The following is a 20,885-nucleotide window of genomic DNA, read 5'->3' as shown; positions in this document are numbered from 1 at the left end:
GGGATGATGATATAGCTAAAAATCATTAATTTTGGTGATAATACCACACTAATATCTTCTTTAAACTGGACTTGTGACTTCAGTGTTTCCTGTTCCTTCCCAGATAAAAATAGGTGTTTCTTGTAGATGTCAGGAGTGATTGCATACTCATATTTTCTAGGTCATTATCAACTGTTAACTAAATGATTGTTCTTTTGAGAACAATTCAGGGTGTACATCAACCTCCCCCCCCCCCCCCCCAGTGTCATTTTGCTTTTAGAGGTGGTAGCAGTCTCAAGAGGAGATAAATATATACCCTTAAACTTGACTGTCCTCCTCTTTTAATTAGCAGGCAGAAAGAATATGCACTCAAAATGAAGTTTGTGCTGGCCGACTGCCCAGCTTTCATTCCTTGAGAAACTTTAACATTTGCTGAGCCCTGCCTGGAGCCTCGGTTTTGTGCATAGGATGATTCAGCTACAGCAGCACTGGCTAGGGTAATTAGTGTGAATCTCATGAAGGCTGAAGCTAGTTTCTTTCTAGCATCTGTTGGTGAAGAACAAGTACATATACAAAGTGCTGATAGCAGAAGTAAAGGGTGAATTGTGATACCTTGTCACTTACTGTGCTGTTTTGACTCACTGTTCCTGCACTATATGGTCAAATCTGAGTTCTGCAGTGAGTTTTTGTTAACGCAGCTGAGGCTTTTTATGTCCTTTTGAAACAAGCAGAGCTGTATAAATTACCAATTCCGCAGTAGATGCCTAGTCCGAATCTTTATCCTGTTTCTAAATGTCAACAATAGAACGGCAATTTTGGAAGCAGTTGATATCATCGGAGTATGCTGGTATTGAGGCTTTTTTATGCTTTAAAGCAGTATTGGTAGAATTGCAAGTTGATGACTCTGTATTTTGTACTGGTTTGGGCTGTCTCACTAAGGAACAATGCTGGATTTTGCTGCTCTGCCAGGTGTCTAGAGTGCAGAAAATTTTCCACTTGATTCTTTACTATTTCCAGAGAATTACATTTTCATCTTACAGGAAAAAACAAAACTGAAGTTGTATATGAAACACCTGGGGGATGTGTGGGCTCTTACTTATGTTGCTATATATTTTCAGTGTCCATAAAATCAATTACTTGTGCCTTGAGACATCTCTTTAAAAGGCCTGTGTCTGAAGGAGAGAAATGAATTTGAAATAAACCTCAGACTAACATATCTATAACACTGGGCTGTATTTAACAAACATGGTGTCTTGTTTTTCATATGGTTATGATTGCATTAATTTAAAATCTGCATGTAGAACAGTGTCTGATAGTCGAACATGTGTAGAACTCTGTTTTTTTTAAAAAAAGACAAAGCCTATGTGCTCATGTTGACAAAACAGTCAAAGAGTTGGATAATTTTTTCTAAGGTAGGTGGTTTACCTTGTTCAATGACTGTAGGAGCTCATGCTGGTTAAAATACTGAAGCTGGGTGGTTCAAGTGGTCTCAAGCTAGTCCTAAGCACTCATTGTATTTTTCTTAATTGCCAAACATAATAAGCTGCAGATTGAAGCAAAGGTAAGAAAGTGTAGATCACATTTAATGCAGAAATAGGTGCTTCAGTGCAATACACTGATACTGAAACAATAAATTCTAACTTGTAGATAGACAGTGATGCAATTGAAGTTGTAATCAAAGTCAGAAAAGCTACCGAGCAAGTAGAGAAGAGCAATACACTATGTACCAGCATTAGTGTCAAGACCTGGAGGTGAGAGAGACTGTGTGCATGCCTGTGCCTCAAGTGTAAGAGTACTGCGATGGCCTTTGACATGGTGTTTGCAAAAAGATGACCATGTAGGGAAGTGACAGAGCACTTCATACTAGGATACATATCTGGGTATGGAATTCTAGGCAGAGTGCCAATGACATTTGTGTGTCCAGGCAAATATCTTTCAACCAAGTGGCATAAATAATCAGGTGATAGGTTTCTCCCCTGTGCTGATAATCTAATTTTGAACAGCTTTCTACAGGTCTTTCATTACAAAGTAGTTGTATTTAATGCTATAACAGGTTTCTGGGTCTGGCAGAGGTAACTCTTCATTGTAGGAATTGGTAGATTGGTATTGTGGTTTGGGGGAAATGGGAGAATATATTTGTCTCTTTATTCTGTGGAAGCTCTTTCAATATAAGTACTATCAAACTACTTACAAAATAATGTTTTCAGAGAGGTTCCAAAGAAAACCCGATTGGTCTAATGTAACCCAAAGACAGTGCAGTAATGATGTGTATTATTTTCATTCTGGCTCCTTAGACTACTTGTAGAGTTTATCTGTCCTCATTGTATAGACTATTCTGTCTGCCTCACGCCTTCCTGAAATAAAGCTCCTGCAAGGTACTCTTTAATTGATCTGTCAACAGAAGAAATGGATGCTTGTTTATTTGACTCAAAGTGAATGGGGGAAACTCCAGGTCAGCGTTGTCACCTTGCAGTAAATATGGAGTAACTTGAATTATATTATCCCTCAAGTGGTAGATAAACTACCTCTGCCTTACGTGATCAGTGTGCATATATGTACTGTAGAACACTTTATGGGCAATTACTTATCCTTCTGTGTAGTAGCTAACAAATTCAACATAAATGCTACAGTAAAAATTTGCAGGTGTAATAGCAGATACTGTATTAATGTCTGCACAGCCTCTGAGCAAACATGAAATTTCTTAACGGTGTAAGGAAGGGTTTCTTCTATGGCCACTCAACCAGAGATGGTGGAAAAGATAGTATACAATCAACAGCAACACTTTGGGATGAAGTTGGGGTTACAGCTTTGGGATATATGCCATAAATTTGCTTGCAGACCTTTGGTGGGCATAGTTCTTGGAACTGTAGTGTGTAAGGGTTACTAAGCTACAGTGTTTGTTTCTTAGAATTGATGAACTGAAAAAAAAATCCAGATGCTGTCCTCAAATGGCTTTTCAGTTTGCCTGTCTTAAATTGAATTATCATACTGCTATTATGTTTACTGGAGGATGCACTCTGAATTTCTAACTAGTGGCTATCTTAATAGATTAAAGTTGTCTGTTTTAGTTGAGCTTTTGTTTGCCTTGGTTAAAGTAACATTTTAAACAGAAACTTAAACCACCATGGCCTTAGTTCTCAGAGGTTTTGTGTTAAATCCAGTCTGACAAATCAGGATAAACTGCTTGCAAATCGTGTATTTTTTAAAGAAACGTATTTTGGAACAAGAATGAGCTGTGTTCACTTCTGTTGTGTTTTACTGTCTAAAGCATTCAATTTTAGATGCAGAATATCAAACTTAAATTGCAACAAATGAACATTCATTTATTAAATTACACTAAGTGACCAAACTGGAGTCACTGTAGTTCCTCTTTTCCCTGAAAAGCTGAATGATGATTCTTGTCATCCATTACTATATCTGTAAGTACTGAACAGCTGAAAAATACAGTTCCCAAAAGCTGTTGCTTATTAAATCAATGTGTATTTCAGAAGATGTAGCTTTTTGTTTGTACCTGGCATAAAATATGCAAAAGTTACTTTGAAGCTTTTAATTCTAACTGCAGAGCACTTTAAGACTCTCTAAAGCTCAGATATTTTACAAAGGGAAGATAAATTTTGGAGTAAAGAAGATTGGGAAGGAAGATTCTGAAGGTGAACTACATCACACTCCAGTATGGTTATGAAGAACAACATATTCTCCTTGACAGTATAAGCAAGAAGCACGGATGTTGCAGATATTACTTCCAAAACATCTGGGTCCTTGTGCCAGCATTACTCAGTGCTAGAAATGCAGATTTACTTTGAAAAAAAAAGGATTGGGATTGGGGGTGTGGGAGAAGGATAGAGGAACGTTTAAGCATGGGGACTTACTGAAGGCTGTCCTAAAAGCTTGTGATAGTGGAAAAACTTGATTGTTCAGGGTTTTCCTACCTAATCAAAGTTGTTTGGTGTGATTTTTAAAGATTTAAGTATTTTGTTTTGCCTGGGAAGTACTGCTTTTGGCCCAGAAAAAACATGGATGCCAGATCAGTGGTTAATAAATGTATGAGTAGTGTGTAAATCTGTGTGCTTCAGTGACCCTTTTGGCTGTTAAACTCTTAACATGTCAGCAGCAGCTTTTGGATAACCAGACACAGTCTAAACTATTCCAGTCTCTGCTGAAGTCTGGAGTTTGGCAAGGTTCAAGTCGGGGCACAGCCTAAACTTGTGTCACTTGCAAAACAACACACTTGCATCCCCAATTCTTGAAGTTTGCATTTCTTTTCCCTCCCAACTCTCATAGCATTTTCCTCTAGAGTTGCCAAACTATTAAGTAAAAATAGTGAAACTATTTCTAATTGCTTGAATTCAGAATATATCTGATGTTCTATACTCTGATTAGAGCCAATACTGCAGTGGGGTTTTATTATAAGTACAAATAGTACCATAACAAAACGCTTGAACATCAAGATAATGTTCTGTTCATACCACGTTACCCTGGCAAAATGAGCGGGTTTTAGTCTCAAGAAAACCTACACTTGGAGTTAGGCTGCACTTCCAGAGCTCTTACTGTTAGTTCTTGTGTTACCCATATGCAGTCTAACTTGGAAATAGGACTTCAGCTTTTGTGTGAAGGTGGTGTTACTGTCTACCTGATCTGGCATAAGTTGAGGCTTAACCTACCAATTTGTTCTTTCTGCTGTTAGTCTTTATTAGAGGTGGATCATAAGAGTTATTTGCTCTAGAAAACCATATACATAGGTCCACTGACGGAAAGCTAAAGCTAGACAAATCATACTAAAGTGAAGTGCAGACTTATAGACAAGGTATCTGTCCATTTGCACATCTTGTTTAATGTCTGGAGCTGTCTTCAGGGGAAAAAACCACTTTAGAAGTAGGTTTTTACAGAAGGAGAAGAAACAAAATAGGAATACTTAGTCTTACATATTGTTCAATACAATAAATCTGTTTTTCTTTATAGAACCCTCAGTTCCAACCTTAAAATATTTTGTTCCTATTTCTTTCGGTGTTCATTGGTAAGAATGTGGTATGTGTGGTTTGTGAAAACTTTTCATTTCTATCTCTTAACATACCTTAGGTTAAGATAATAACGCTTCTCCTGCATGTAGCACACAGTAAGCTTTGTGGATCTTGTCTGTCTGTCCAGAAAGCTTTTGATAGCAAAGGCTGTTCTGCAATCCTGTAAGCTTTGTCTAATTGTAGTTCTGCATCATAATGCAAAGAATTAATGTATTCAAATGTACTGTCATCTTGGCAGTAAAAGCAAATGCTGATTTACTAGTATGATTAAAACTGAATGGACGGGTGCTTTTATCTTTGTTTTGTTGGCTAATAAATCTGTGTTATGGGTTTGGGAGTGAAAACTCAGACTTAAAATGTATTTCATAGTCACTCTTTAATTCTGACAATTTGACACACTTGGCCTTCTATGAAAGTATAGATGGACTTAACCTTCCTGTTTTGTAAGCTTCTGATTTTTGGTAGCATTTATTATACCCTGTTCAGGAAGTGTTAAATACTTAAAGCCTGCTAGTACGGAAGAAAAATTAACTTTCTGATGGTCTAAGGAAATCAAACACAATAGGAAGACTAGATTGTATGTTTGCAGGGGGGAAGAGGAGCTATGCTAAGCTTGTGTTAAAGTTTAATATAAAAAACAACAGTGCTGCAACCAGCTGTGTGTCTGAATAGAAGCAGTCCATTCTGTTCAGGTGTAAGTATTAGTGACCCCCCCACAGAAACAATGCTCTATTCTCACTGATGAAAGTATGCGGCATCTCATATGTGTCATTTTAAGCCTACTCATTTCAGTTCTTAAAACCTTATGGAGCCACCAATCCTTACGTAGGAAGCTTTAGGGCATCAATTTATTAGTAAACATTTGCACAATTCTTCTAGGAGTAGAATGCCTTCTAGCTTAAAGGATAAGAAACTTATTTTGGGGCAAGAGGGGAGACCTGAAAATAATTGACTCCTTAAAAAGAGGCTGAAAAATCTCACCTTCCCTAAAAAGTGGTCTAAACTATACCCATTAAAATGTCATGTTCAAACACTTAAAATAGTTGCTAACACTTCTGATGTTTTGGGGGGAAAAGAATTATTACTTATTCCTTCCTTTTGATGGTGGAAAAACATGCATGCTATATTTTGAATCAGAGAAGTGTTAAAAGTGGGCTGTTACATGTATTGAAAGTGATAGTGTTTTTACTTTGAAATCCTAATAAAGTAAGAGAAAGGCCATAGTGTCTTAAATAAAAATGCATGACGTCAACAATGAACTTTAATCTATTAAAACACTTAAAAAGGGGGAAAATACACAGTTCTCTACTATTTCTTTTTTTCTTCCTTTTTGGCCTTTTCACTTGATATGAATGGCATTTGTTTTGGGCATGCTTCTACTCCCTTTCAGGAACTGTTCTGTGTTCCAGAATTGTTCAACCATATCTTGAAATAGTATCCCAGTTCTTCAGAACTGGCCTGAAAAAAGTTGCAGAATTGGACACCAGTGGCAGAATGGTTTTGAACTGTACTGATAATCTTTATTGCAAAAGTCCAATTCCAACCTCAGCCTGCTGATAGCAGACACAGCTCAACAATAGCTTTGGTTAATGATAAACATGAATAAGAAAGTGTTCAGTACGTGTTGTATACGAAGAATCATTCTGATTTCAACAGGAAAAAAAATCTTACTTTCACTTACTGTGATTAGTTACAGTTACAGAGACAGACATTCTGCAAACAGGTAACTTCCTTTGCTAAGAATATCACTTAACATGAAAAGGAAGAAAACCTTTTCACTTCTTGTGATGTATCTGCCTGTAAACGTCCACTTATCAAGTCTTCACTTGTGGGAGGGATCAGAGGTGGTTAGTGGAGCTGATAACTGTGTTCAAAGTACATGTTAAAAGTAGTTTTGTTTTAAGGACTCTTGTATATCATAGTAGCTTTGAGGGGGTAAAGTTGATATTACTTCCGGAACCTACTGTTGCCAACATTTTTGATTAGAAGATCTAGAATTTCATTTGAGACTTGGAGGATAAGTATGGTCATTTGTGTTGCAGTCTAAAGTTCTTCGTTGATACCTAGATGAAACTGCAAATACAACAGGGACTGAAATCCACACAGCTTTAATACCCTCTTTTTCCCTCCAGCTTCATTGTTCATAGAATTTGGGGGCCCATCGCTTCTGTGCATCTTCCTGGGCTGGTCAAGCTTCTAAGGCTTTTGCTCATGAGGAAGCCCCTTCATCTTGGCAAATACATGTGCCTCTTGCTTGATGTGCTCTGTTGATAGCCAGGGTTGTACCACACTTGCAGTCATTTACATCCATGTTCGATTTTATGTAGAGGGTGGAAATTAATGTGTAACCTTGCCACAACACTGGGAGGAGTAAGATAAAATGGGGTGAGCTTTGAATGTGAGAAGAAAGGCTAGAGTGTCAGGTGTAATCAGTGGGAATATTGCACGGAAATACTGCAGGTTACTTATGGGTAGCTGAAGAACACAGTGTTTACTGATTAAAAAAGTTGTATTTTCAGCAAAAGTGTATGGCTTCTTTAAAGCAATTGACACAAACTTCAAGTTTGTATTGCAACCTGTCAAGGAGTGGAAACTGCAAATAGTCTGTTTCAGTACAGACTCACAGTTAAGTAAAAAGAATTTCTTTTTTTTACCCCCTCCCGGAGATGTTGTTGTTTTTAAACAGATTCCTTCATTGTGTACTGAAGTTCAGCATTGAAATTCTGCAGTAGTATTCTGTGCATGCATAAAAGAATCCTGTGAATAAAACCATAATTACACAAACCAAATCCTGTTCTTGCTTTTCCAAGAAGTAGTCATTTTCATAGTTAAAAGGGTTGTTTTAATCAGTAGTGAAGTATTTGGCTAAACTATGCTCCAAGAATATATGTCTGTGTGGTTCTCAAAGCAGCTCATTTGATTTCAGAGCTGTTGTAAAAATCAAGTGACTATTTAGGATTAAAAACTTCGGTTAATATAATGGGTGAAAATGCTTCTGCAACAGTTATTTTAGGTGTAAAACTATGGTTTATATTCATTTAAACTGTAGCGACTTCGTATTAAGCAATGCAAATATGTATTCACCTTCTAATTTCTTGTATTTCAAGCCTTGGGTAGTACTTTTTCTAGTTCTGTGGGCTGAAAAGTAATTGAAATAAAAGATTTCTGAAACACAGGAAAGAAACCAGCTTTGTTAAAGTGTATGGAAAGAAAAAAGTGTTCTAATTGTAGATGAGGTCTGCACTAGATGGCTCACCTAAGAATTCCCATGAATTTCTATTTATTGTAGGGTGATTTCCTATCTATATTCAGTTTCAGTTATGCTCATGAAAGTATATTCAAGACTCTAAATTACTTGGTGTCATGGCTGTTATTTTACAAAGAGCTACTTAAAATAGTTCTGAAATTGACCCCGAAGTGCAGCTTCCCTGGCTATTGGAAATGCCTTGAATATTTTACTGCTGCCTTCTCAGACCAAGAGGGTGAGTGAATAATTGTGTCTTATCATAAACTGCTGAGATAAATTTGGAAAGCTGCAGTATTGCAATAAATATAACACTTAAGTTCTGGTGATTTGGGCCCTTGATAATGATGATGATAGTTTTCATGGGAATATTGGTGCTCAAGTATCATTGGTCTACTGGAGGAGTAGGGGACAGGTCTATCTTGGTACTTGAGATCTTGTGACTATTGTGTGTGAGATTGGAAAAACTCAGAGCTGTTGAGAAAAGTATGGTGGCAAGTTCCTTGTAACCTTTGCTGTGTGTTCTGTCCAGCTACTTGACTGTGTTAAGATTATATTTTTAACAGCTCCATTTTTGTGTTATGGAGTGATTAAGCCTTTAGCAGTGTTGTCAGATTGTGGTAGTGTATTTTAGTTGGCTGTAGTTTTCCAGCTGCTTTTGAATATTTTGAAAATGTTTATGCAGATTGACAGGCGTTACACCACATTGCTCTGAGGTATTAGCCTGTTGTTCAGTGATAGCTGAAAACCAGCTGCTACTATATGTCTGCATACAAACCTCCTTAGGACATCAGGAGAGCATATTGAATAGTTTTGCCTTTTTTGGCCTAGGTCACCATTTGTCTAATGCTCTTTTCTCTTGCTACTCAAGGGCATTGTGGCTTAAATTAGTTTTCATATGCTGTAAAGATATAAAAAGGGAATTTTTGGCTATTTATTATACCCCTTCATAAACATACTTTTACAAAAATAGATCTAAGTCTACAAGCAAAATTACACAATCTTTTGTGGATTTTAATGGTTGAGGTTTCTTTCACCTTACGAAAAGTCACATGTTGCAAGTTTACTTAATATTTGAAGTAGCACTTAATTCTTCTCTTTTGTTCTGTAATTCTCCTTCCAGTGGTTGTATGTCCTAAGGCGCTCACACCACTTCAGAGTTCTTCATTGTAGTATTCGTTAATGTGCATTATTGCTGTTAGTTGCATAAGCAGTTCCTGCAGGAATTGCAGCTTGTTTTAATTTTACTGCAGGGACACAGAGTCCATCTACTGAGAAGATCAGCTCTTTTTTAGCTAGTTAGTCTCTCTTCTTTCTTTCTTTACGTTCTTTTATAATAAAAAGGAAGTTGACACTTAAATACTTGCAGCATTAAATTAAATTAGGAATGTTTGATTATTTGCGTTTATTAGCAATATTGACATGCAGAATGTAGACACCCCCCATATGAGTCAGAAATGTGGCTCTCATAAATATACTTTAGCAAATTAATTTGCATTCAGCCATTTATTTGCAGTAGTTACAAAATGGTGGAGTTCTGATTTGTTTCTTAAAAACTAGGAAAAGCTAGGTAAGAGAAAGCAGGAAGGTGGAAGAATTAATCTGGGATGATAGAGATGCTGGAGCTAAACTGTGGCCACCCAGCTCTGAAAATTGACTTCACTACTCTGTTGTCTTTAGGATTGTGCAGTTAACTTGTATCCTCTGCTGTGTTGACGTCTCAATGCTTGATGGAGGAGGGTTTTTTTGTTTGTTTGGGGTTTGGTTTTGCTTTGTCCTCCACATTGTCTCCTGCAAAGTAGATATACATAGAACAGAGTAAACGTAGGATAGAGTCCTGCAGAAATTTTAATGGGGGTATAGGTTGTGGTATATTTAGTAGAATAGCAGTACTGAAAAATAAAGCTAGTGTATGATCTGAAATTTACTTCTAACTCTGAAATGTCTGGCAGTATTCAAAGTGTAACGTTAAAAGAACGGATTTGTGGAAGAATGCTGTTCTCTCAGTTGGTGCTATTGCAAAGGAAAGTACAGCTTCTTTTAGTTTCTAAATAAATAAATGTGGATAACATGCTGATCACTGGAGAGCGGAACACTGGCTGTGGGCACAGAGAAAACAACCAGAAGACTTTCCAGGACAGTTCTGAAAAGGAAACTTGATTCACCTTAGTTGCAGGTTTTGGTTGTTTATAAATACATGTTCTGAAATTGATACCTTTATCTTGAGAATGTTTTCCCTTTGCTGTCAAGTGGTAGCCATGTGATTAGAAAAACAATCCAGTGATTTACAACCTCTTTCTTCCAGGTTAGGTAAGGGTAGAGATCTTGAAGGCAAAAATTGCCAAAGTATATTGGATACTCAGAAAATTGGAGTATTGCAAACCACAAGAGTAGTAATAGCTGTTAATACACTTAGTCATTTGAACAGTTACTGGAAAATCATTTTCCTGGCTGATAGAGGTAATAGTATGCTTGGTTAGAAATCTCTCAGTAAAATTCTAACTTTGTCATGTTCATTTCTTTGTAGTTGGAGACAAGGTTCCTGCTGATATAAGAATTACTTCTATCAAATCTACAACTCTAAGGGTAGACCAGTCAATTCTCACAGGTATAGTTTCTGTGAATTTTGTGTAATTATGTGTATAATTGAAAGTGCCTTTTCCCAGTTTGTTTAGAATAATCCATTAGAAACAAGCCTGTAGCTATGCAAGTATTATGCTGCATTTATGTGCAGTAAACTTTTAATCTAGTAATTTAACTCTTAGAATGTGTTGCTTCATTAGCTTTATATCTTCACTTTAGTGGGATGAATATTCTTACTGAAACTTGAAATGCTTTCTGGCTTCCCCTCCCAAGAGACACATACTAGTAATCTGTGGGAAACTAAAATAAAAATTTAGAAATTCTATTCTTGTTTTTGCAGCCTTCTAGGTTTGAACATCTTGTCACTGCTCGAATATGAAAGCATGAAAGTCTTACTAACAGCTATCCATTTTTCTGTCACAAAAGAGGGTAACTTTAGAAATACAGGCAGCTTTTAAACTGCTGTTACTGAAAACTCAGTACACTAAGGCCTTATTTGCTGAAATTCTGTGCATGCACATTCATGTGTTTTCTGGTACCAGCTCTCAAGTGCAGGAGCTATATTTAGAGTACTTTTCAGATTCGTTGAAAACAAAACAAAGTAGCAGTACTTCTGAATATAGGAAAGAAGCGAGGAATCAACCAGGCATGCTGTAACAGTTTTCTCTCAGCTGGAACATGAAGATCTGTCTGCCTGTTTTGGTAGCATAAATTAATGTTAACTAGCCCTGAATTTTAAAGCAGTAAAGTATTCATAATAAACCTATTTCTGATCCTCAAATCTGTCTTGAAACAGGCTCCAAAGTGTTCTAAGTACAGATCCTGAATAGCACAGAAATGATCAAGCTTACTTATGTTTGGCATGGGTAAATGTGTAGGTATTCTATGTTTATCAAGATATCTGAACTGAAATGAGTGGAAAAAATGCACTGGAAGTCTATATGTAAAGGGAATAATTCCTTGCTTTTGTTTCAATAACAGATTTATTTTTTTAAAGAAAACCTTTTCTGTGTTCAGCCTGTTTCAAGCTGATGACTGAGTCTCCTAATAAAGTAGGACTGAAGTCTAAGATGCTGTTAAAAGTAGGAAGCTTTGGCTCTCCTGAGCTTACAAAGAGTAGTGTGCTCTTAGCCTCAGTTGCAGTGTTACCACCTTGTGAAATCTGATGTAGTAATTAATGTATCTTTATAGAAAAGAAATATTTCTATACCTTTGTGACGTGTTTATAGAAATTGATGTATTTAAGGCTTTTACTGAAGAGTTCTCCAGAGGCTTCCAACTAAAGGAGTTAACTAACAGATGGCTGCATGACAATTTTTTTTAAAGTCTGCCAGTATAACTGTGATGTGTTCCGTCGCAGATGTATAACTCTGGTAGCATTCAATTATTTAAATGAGAACATACCTCTTGCAGTGCATAGAGAACAGAAGTGCTCATTACTGCACAAGAAGCACACAAAATACCTAATTCATGCAGTACATCTTCCTACGTTTAAAGGAGGAGTGGAGTACCAGCTGCTTATTTGACCACTTTTCATGTTCCTTAAAAGACTTAGTGTATGCTTCATTAATTCTAATTATATAAAGTGTTTACTTAAATTCTTTCCTATTTTCATTAAAAGCCAGCCATTCACTTATTTCGGTGTGCTGAAATGTTTCCCGTTTCAATTAAATAAAATCACTTGAGGAAAGAAGCTCAACATCTTAAAATTTTAGGACTGAGGACTATAGGTTTTTGATTCCCCTCCAGGACTCAAGATGATACATGCACGATCTCTTCTTAAGACTTACTACCTTTATTTTAGGTGAATCTGTGTCTGTTATAAAGCACACTGACCCTGTGCCTGATCCTCGTGCTGTAAACCAAGACAAGAAGAACATGCTTTTTTCTGTAAGTTATTTGTCCTGAAATTTCCAACACTTGTATAAATACTGAAACTGATAAACAAAAATGTGCAGAGCTTCAGATTTTCACCTAAAATCTGTATGATTTCTTTGCTGTATTCTCTGTATGCATTTGTATGTGTGTCTTCCTGTACATTGAACTAAATCAATTAAAAATTAGAAGTGACTTTTAATAAAAGCTGCCCTTAGGGAAGATGCTTGCTGAAACCAGTTCATGTGAGGAAACTGATTTTTGTCCTTCAAGAAAGTCCTGAAGGCTGGAGCATGTGCACTTTCAAAGTGCCTTCATGCTGCTTTTGTAAAGTCACAGTTCTTAGGACTGTTAGAATGCCCATGCAAATGACAACTGGCTTTGTACAGAGGAATTGAACAACTTACTCAGATTTGCTTAAAGGAAGAATCGAATGCCTTTCAGGTAACAAAATAACAATTCTCATTGTTGCAAGGCTCCATGTAGAAAAATTAACTTCTGACTATGTTGATTCCCATTCTGTAAGTGGAAATTCTACGCTGGAGTCTTCTCATACAGACACTGCAGGAATGGTATTCTCTTCCTCTTCACCTTTCTCCATATACACAGCCTGGACATGATTAAGGGGTTTTATCTTAAAGAACAAACCCCCCCAAATCCCACACAAACCAACCAACCCAATCAAAGCCCACAAAAACAAACAAACCCCCACCATCAAAACCTGTTTCCAGATTGACTGCAGGTTTTCTCTTCCCTTTTTTTTTTTGCATTAGGGTACTAATATTGCTGCTGGTAAAGCTATGGGCGTGGTTATTGCAACAGGAGTAAACACTGAGATTGGCAAAATTCGTGATGAGATGGTGGCTACTGAACAAGAAAGAACCCCGCTCCAGCAGAAACTGGATGAGTTCGGAGAGCAGCTGTCTAAAGTCATCTCTCTTATCTGCATTGCTGTTTGGATAATAAACATTGGTCACTTCAATGATCCAGTTCATGGTGGCTCCTGGATCCGAGGTGCTATCTATTACTTTAAAATTGCTGTTGCTCTTGCCGTTGCTGCTATTCCTGAGGGTCTGCCTGCTGTCATTACCACCTGCTTGGCTCTTGGAACCCGGAGAATGGCCAAGAAGAACGCTATTGTTAGAAGTCTGCCCTCTGTGGAAACCTTGGGTTGCACCTCAGTTATTTGTTCTGACAAGACTGGTACTCTGACCACGAATCAGATGTCAGTCTGCAGGGTATGTTGAACTAGCTGCTTCTATTTTTCTTTTTCTCCTCAGCTGCTCTGAATAGTCAGCATTGCTTGAATTCTTTTGATCGCGGGTCTTTTGGTTCTCATATCGTCAAAATCTTGCTTTATTTTTGAAAGATAAGCTTCCACTTCTAATTCAGTTTTCCACTGTGTAGTCTTTTAAAGCTTTATCTCTTCCCTTATTTAGTCATGGCCAAAAATAGCTGTACCCACACTTGATGGAAGAGAAAGCTGTTTGCAAGCAGTTTTCCATTGACTTGTATGTAAACCATTCAGTCTGTGGTAATCGTTTAATATGGTTTATCCCATTCCAGAAAGGTGGGGCAGTTACACTGTGTAAGTGTGAAAGACTTAGGACTTTAATTTAGCAAGGAGACAATGGTGGAGAACCTTGGCAAAGAGAAAAACGTGGAATATTTACTGCAGTAGCTTGAGTAGTCTGAGGTCTCTTGGTTTCTGAGTGGTTCCACCTTTATTTGGTTATGTTATCTCCAGTAGAGCCTGTTGCTCTGATGTAGGTCGCTATAGTGTTTTCAGTTCGCAATATCATATGGCTAAGGTGGCAGCATGGAGGTGCAGGTAACCATGTCACCAGCATCGCCGGGGTCATCTTCAACGTGTGGCATGTTTTTACATCAGCATAATTTACGTGCCCCTCCTCCCTTCCCCCAATATTCTTTATCACATTGATCAATTTGGGACGGTTTTAGCTAATCTCGTAAATGCACATTCATTTGCTGGTTCTCTGTGCTTCCCATATACTCTGTGTAGGGTTTCTGTGGAGGAAGCATACAATTCTTCTGTTTAATAATGTAGATGTTCAGTGGCGTAGCAACTCTGACATCAAATGTTCAGCCATTACATTGGTTTAGAATACCAAATGTTTAACTGTTGAGCACTAAACACCAGTGTTTTTTGGCAAAAGTTTATAAGCCCTAAGCACTTTATTCTCATGTGATGGATGTTTTTTTCTTTTTAATTGGTGGTTGACTTGTTCTACTTCCTTAAATACTGTAGTATTTATACCTAGGAGACACAAAGCAGCTGCTCATCAGTATTCCAGAAGAGGTTACTTGCAGTAGAGTTGCATAACTGCCCTAGTCTTTGCAGGGATTTTTTTCATCATGCAGATGCCAAAAGCAGGCAGCTTCCTGGTTAACTCATCATTTAAGTTGTGTTTATTTAAAAGCTCAAAATGCTCTACTACTCATATTTAGAGGGCTGAATGTTTTAAATCTTGTGCGGTGCAACTTTCTTGGTTCCTTGTTAACTTCTGACAGCAACAGAATAACCTTAATGGCAAGATTTTGTCAAACATGGCAAAATGATAATACCTGTAAACAATACGCTTATTCTTGGTTTCACTCTAAGCAGAGAGACTGCTTAGCTTTTTAAGAAGTCTGGTTTACAACTGTAATTCCATTTCTAGTTTCAATTTTCATACTAAATAGTAATTCCTGAGTGTTCAAAGGAATCCTATACTAAAATGCTTGTCAGAAATGATACCGCTTTAGGAGTAGAGTTGAAGGGTTGCTTTAATGTCCTGTGTTATCTCCCTCTGAGAATTAACTTTTTTTTGCTTTGTGGGCTTTTCATTTATCAGCTTTTCTAGATTTTTTTATTTTTTAAATAATTTTGCAGATCACAGCATCTCCAGACATTGGTGCAATTAATTATTAGGCCGTATTTTGTGGAGATGGTTGCCTAAAACATGAGGTAGAACAGTGAGGGGAAATTAAGATATTGCTAATATGTAGCTAAATGGCAAGGGGTAAGAAATTCCATTAAGCTACACTATCAATCAGGGAGAAATTTTCTTCTCTACTACCACTCCAGCAAGTTGTGATAAGAGTATGACAGCTTTGGGCGCTTTGTTTTTTATCTCCATCTTCCCAGATTCGCTTCTGCCTGCAGCTCTCCTAGAAAGGAAACAGAAACAAAGGAAAGACGGAGATGCGGGTGTCTTACAGGGTACAACTGCATCCTTCAGACTGGTTTCTTTATTTGAAAATAACATTTCAGCCAGTGCTAGAAGGGCACTTGAGCTATCTAAATGGGTTTTTTAAGCTATTAGTGTATGATGAAGTGACTTAGAGAATTAGAAAACCTATGCAGGAAATACATTCACTTAACAGCTGGTATTAGGGGAAACTGGCCATAGTCTGATTATTGCCTAAAACTTTGCCTCTTAGATCTAGAAGCTTCTCCTGTTTGGACATGTTTCTGTGTTCACTTTGGGAAGAAATGTCAGTTTCCAAGCTGCCCAGTGCTGCTACTGATTGGATTTGCTGTTTGAAACATACATATGAGAATGAGTTTTCAGGTCTGAAGCCTAGGAAGAGGATATAGTCAGGATTGGCAAGTGAATCTGTAAGGAGTCTTCACTGCTGAAGTGAAGTGTATGTAGCAGAAGTGGGTTTTGACTCTGGTGTACTTGTGCCACAATTCAACTTTCTAATGGGATCTGTTGAGCAAAAGTGCAGTTTTTTGTATTTCATCATCCTTCAGTATAGGGAACTGCTCAAACATATGGGATCGAAGTTCAGGGTGTCGTATCTGGTTTCGTCTGGTTTGTTTATTGAACCTGAACTTGCCTCTTCTACCTGCTTGCTTAAGGCCTTTTAAATCTCTTGCATTAATTATTGCATTTATTATTGTTCAAAGGTAGTAACTCTTCTAACTCTTAATTTCAGATGTTTGTCCTGGACAGAGTAGAAGGGGATAGCTGTTCTCTCAATGAATTTACTGTAACTGGTTCAACATATGCTCCCATGGGAGAAGTGTAAGTGTTCTGTTGAAGTTAATATTTGTCTGTTTATTACTTCAGGCTTGAAAAGTGATGCATGTACTATTGAATAATGGTTGCATTCTCATCATTTGAGTTTTCATTTATTAATAAACTGACAGGCGAGGAGGTAAAGTAATTAAGAGTAAAAGGAAGTTAAATTCTAGACAAGTAAACCTTCATGAAACTTGCTTATCAAAGGAACACTGCAATATTGGAAACCTGTATTAATCTAAAAATAAGTTAGGGGTAGGTTGAGAGGATCTACTGAAGTCTTACTGGACTGAGATTAGCTATCTCAATGCTTTTAAAGTGAGGTTTGCTTTCTTCTTTTAAAAAAAACCTGCATAAATACAGAGGTGAGCCTCTGTTCATCTGTGACCGCAGTGTTTCCAATTTGCCTGCTTCAGAGAAGGTATGAGGTTTTTTTTCTAAAGCATCTTAGAAATGTGTTGGAGTAAATTCTTAATTTTACTGTAAATTCCTGACCCCTACCCTCAGTAATTTATGGGACTTTGTGCATCTGTGCTTGAATAGATGTGCGTTTGTCTCAGCCTCTGGTATTTGAGCTGGCGTTAAACCTGTGCCTTAGGAAGGTATGTTTGGTTTACTTTATCAGTTGCAAACTTCTAGTAGTGGGATAGGTGTTCATCCTGGCAACTTCAGGAATTTTTTAGGGTTCTGCTTTTAGGAGAGCCTCTTCTTACTGGATTGTTACCACTCCATTTACTTGGCCAGTCTTCCACATGCTTTTAATCTTACACTTCAGTTTTACTTGCAGGGTAGAACTCTGCGATGTACGGAGTCAAATTGAGATACAGTTATCGTAAACATGACCTTGTGAAGTTTCACATGCATGCCTCTGACTCCCTGCAATCTTCACCAATCTCAGTTTAATTTCCATGGCGGTTAAGATCACAGTGTTCTCAGCAGTGGGAAGTCTTAATTTCTTAAGTCTCTTTTGTTTCAGAGCTAATTGCTGTCAAAAGCCTATGCTTTCATTTCGGGAGATGGCATTTACTTAAGCAAGGTGACATTCTAGATCGTGTAAAGCATTCAGCTGTTGTGCTTTAGCAGGGCTTGCAAGAGCTCTAGACAAACAAAATAATAAAATATAGTGTGGTGACAGATGTAGAGTATAAGAAGACAGTCACCAATGTATGTTAATGCTCTATTTTTACTTGCTGAAACTGGGGAAATGTGAATAAGCATGTTAATAGCACAGCACTTGTGTACATAAAGAACGTTCTGTGAAAAGGAAATTGCTACAGAAAGGCTGTTATTGGAGCATAAGGGAACAAATGGCTAAATTCTCAAACCTTTAGGGCTGATTTATTTCTGTATTTATGGATGACTTTTTAAAAATTGGTGACTTGAAAGTAAGTTGACTGACTTGACTTTGAGTTGGCAAACTGTCACTGAAAAAAGTTTGGTGACCTTAAGTGGCACTCTGGTCCTTTGCACTGCCCTGAAGCGGGATGTGCTCCAGATCTGAACCATTCTTGCCTGACAGATGTTCCTCTGTTGCACTTCACATACTGTTGTCTTCCATAACTGTATATGCAACCTATTCCATAACCATTAAGCATGTTTGCAACAAATATTTTTTCTCTTGAAGTATTTAATATGTAACGTTCCCCTAAGATGTGTTCAGAATAGAAAATCAGTTACTTTAACAGAAAAAACCTAAAATTTCATACTGACTGATTTCTCAGACATGTTGGGAGACTGTCAGAGACTTTGGAGTAGTGTGTTGGGTCTCAGTACAGGCCTTCTGCATGCTTGCTTGCAAACCAAGAGCACAAAGCTAACAATATTTAAGAGCTGTGACAAAAGCTGATTGTATTTGACCTTCAAACAAGTTCATCTTTAGCTAATCAAAAAGCCTGAAGTTTTAAGGAGGGGGGGGAAAAAACCACCACCTTTATCCAAAACTGACTCCAGCAACTTAGTACCTGTCATTCTTCAGAAATGGTTGATAAGGAACACGCAAGCAAAGGGGAAAACAAACCAAAACCAAACTGGTATAACAAGTTACAGATATTTAAGTATGCTAGTTTTTCTCCAAGTTCAGAACAGGCAAAAACAGGAAGTATTAGCTGTGACAGACAAGGGGACAGACTGAGAGCTGCTGGGAACTTTAAAGAGTGGAAACTTTAAAGCCACTGGCTGTAGAATTGTATGCAAAATGAAACTTTAAAAAACATACTTTTTTTTAAAAGATGCATTTTGTTCACATGCTATGATACACCACTTCAGAATTTGTTTGTAGGACTACAAGAAACTGAACAAAAGCTTACATAATTGGACATGTCATGGTCTATGTTATGAATTCCTGTGGAGCTGTGATTATGTCTTTCTGTCACTAGACCTTTTTTTCCTCCTTGAAGGATAGTATATAAATGAGGGCTTACTAATTTTGGTATGGGGGAAGTAACAGTACTGTGTGCTGTCTAGCCTCTTTTATGCTTACTCTAGAAATATGCTAAAGTTCCAGAAAATGAATTCAGTGACTATTTCCAAATGCGATAGTGAAAAAGTTGATTATTTGTGATGTCTTAAATGGTGCATTAGTTTAGGGAAATGCACCTTCCCTCTTTCTATCTGAATGTTCCAGTTTCATCATTAAGTGTGTATATGACTAAGGAAACAGAGTATTTCTTCTCTACTGAAATTTACACAGTGAAATGGTTTGGGAGCTTCATGTAAAGACCAGATTAGTTTTTAAGAAATTAGAGGCCAGATCTGCTTTAAAGCCTGCCCTGTGCATGCATGTCATGCATGGCAGTAAATCTGCAGAATATGCAGCATCACTACAGAAGATAATCTCCTCAGGTATCCAACAGTACCCCTCTCGTGCTTGGAACTCCCCTCCAACTCAGTGCATACTCATAATACTGCTTCCTGTGCCAGTTCACTGAGCTCTTATCTTCTGCCTTGCTGCATGACTGTCACTGAGGAAATGAGGTTTTGTGATTCAGGTAGTGATTTCATCGATAATCATGTCATTCTGTTCGTGACTCTTTGATCTAAACTTCAGAACTCACCTTTATCAAACATGCTCTTCTTGATAGCTTCTAGTTCTGTAGTTCTGAGCCCATAACTAATAAGCATTGTACTAAATAGAAATACAGTAAAAGGATTAAAGAAGGGAAAAGGTGGGATGCTAATACTAAAGAACTAACTTAAATCTCCCCGTTTTCTTCTTTGTAAAGGCACAAAGATGACAAACTTATTAAATGTAGCCAGTATGATGGCCTTGTGGAACTTGCAACGATTTGTGCGCTCTGTAACGATTCCTCTTTGGATTACAATGAAGTAAGTACTTACCCTAGAGCAGAGTGAGAATGAGGATGAATGTTCATTCTCATTTGTCTATGATGTACTTTTTAGTTATCCCCTTGTAGTCAAGGGGGAGACTATTTAGGTCCCCTTTAAGTATTAATTCTGGGAATTACTAGTTTGTTGAATACTGAGAAAACTTGAGCCAGGCAGCAAGTGTAATGTGGAACTTGGGAATCTCTTGTTGTGTAGAATGCACTGCTGCTTTCTTGCTTTCCCTCACCTCCTTGAGGCTGCTACCTCTTGTGACGACTTGGTGATGAAAGTACTGACATCTTTCTCTGTTGATCTTGAGAGTAAAGGCTTGAAATAGTTCTGCTTGTTTCATAAGCCACAATAAGTCTTGTTAAAGCTTTCCTTTTTCCATTGTGAAATTTGTGAGGTTTAACCTGTGTTTTTGTTTGCTTTGTGTTAACTAAAGGCTAAGGGAGTATATGAAAAGGTTGGTGAAGCCACAGAAACGGCGCTTACCTGTCTGGTTGAAAAGATGAACGTGTTTGATACAGACTTGAAAGGACTTTCTAGAATTGAACGTGCAAATGCTTGCAACTCGGTCAGTACTCTCTTATCTGGCATTCATGGGGGAGTGAGTGTTGTAGTATATACTATCTAAATGTGGTTTTATGCTGTTTTTTATAAGGTGATAAAACAACTCATGAAGAAAGAATTCACTCTGGAATTCTCAAGAGACAGAAAGTCTATGTCTGTCTATTGTACGCCGAACAAACCAAGCCGCACATCCATGAGTAAGATGTTTGTTAAGGTCAGTTCCTCACCTGAGAAAGTGTAGTAATGGAATGGCTGCAA

At 37.5% G+C, this 20,885-nt stretch overlaps 1 protein-coding gene across 2 annotated transcripts in view; it reads left to right on the top strand.

Annotated features, from left to right (window-relative positions):
* Positions 1-20,885, top strand: part of ATP2A2 (ATPase sarcoplasmic/endoplasmic reticulum Ca2+ transporting 2) — a gene marked incomplete at both ends in the record, with an annotated part of 47,206 nt that overhangs the window by 13,213 nt on the left and 13,108 nt on the right. For both annotated transcript variants that reach the window (XM_084271823.1, XM_084271822.1), the window contains 7 exons: positions 10,769-10,849; positions 12,629-12,714; positions 13,473-13,937; positions 16,645-16,733; positions 19,952-20,054; positions 20,500-20,631; positions 20,719-20,841. In XM_084271823.1, the coding sequence (XP_084127949.1) occupies positions 10,769-10,849; positions 12,629-12,714; positions 13,473-13,937; positions 16,645-16,733; positions 19,952-20,054; positions 20,500-20,631; positions 20,719-20,841 (1,079 nt within the window). The remainder of the gene's footprint in view (positions 1-10,768; positions 10,850-12,628; positions 12,715-13,472; positions 13,938-16,644; positions 16,734-19,951; positions 20,055-20,499; positions 20,632-20,718; positions 20,842-20,885) is intronic.

Source organism: Gallinula chloropus, assembly GCF_964237585.1.
Source record: "Gallinula chloropus genome assembly, chromosome: 17".
NCBI lineage: Eukaryota > Metazoa > Chordata > Aves > Gruiformes > Rallidae > Gallinula > Gallinula chloropus.
This window is presented reverse-complemented; position numbering and strand designations above follow the sequence as displayed.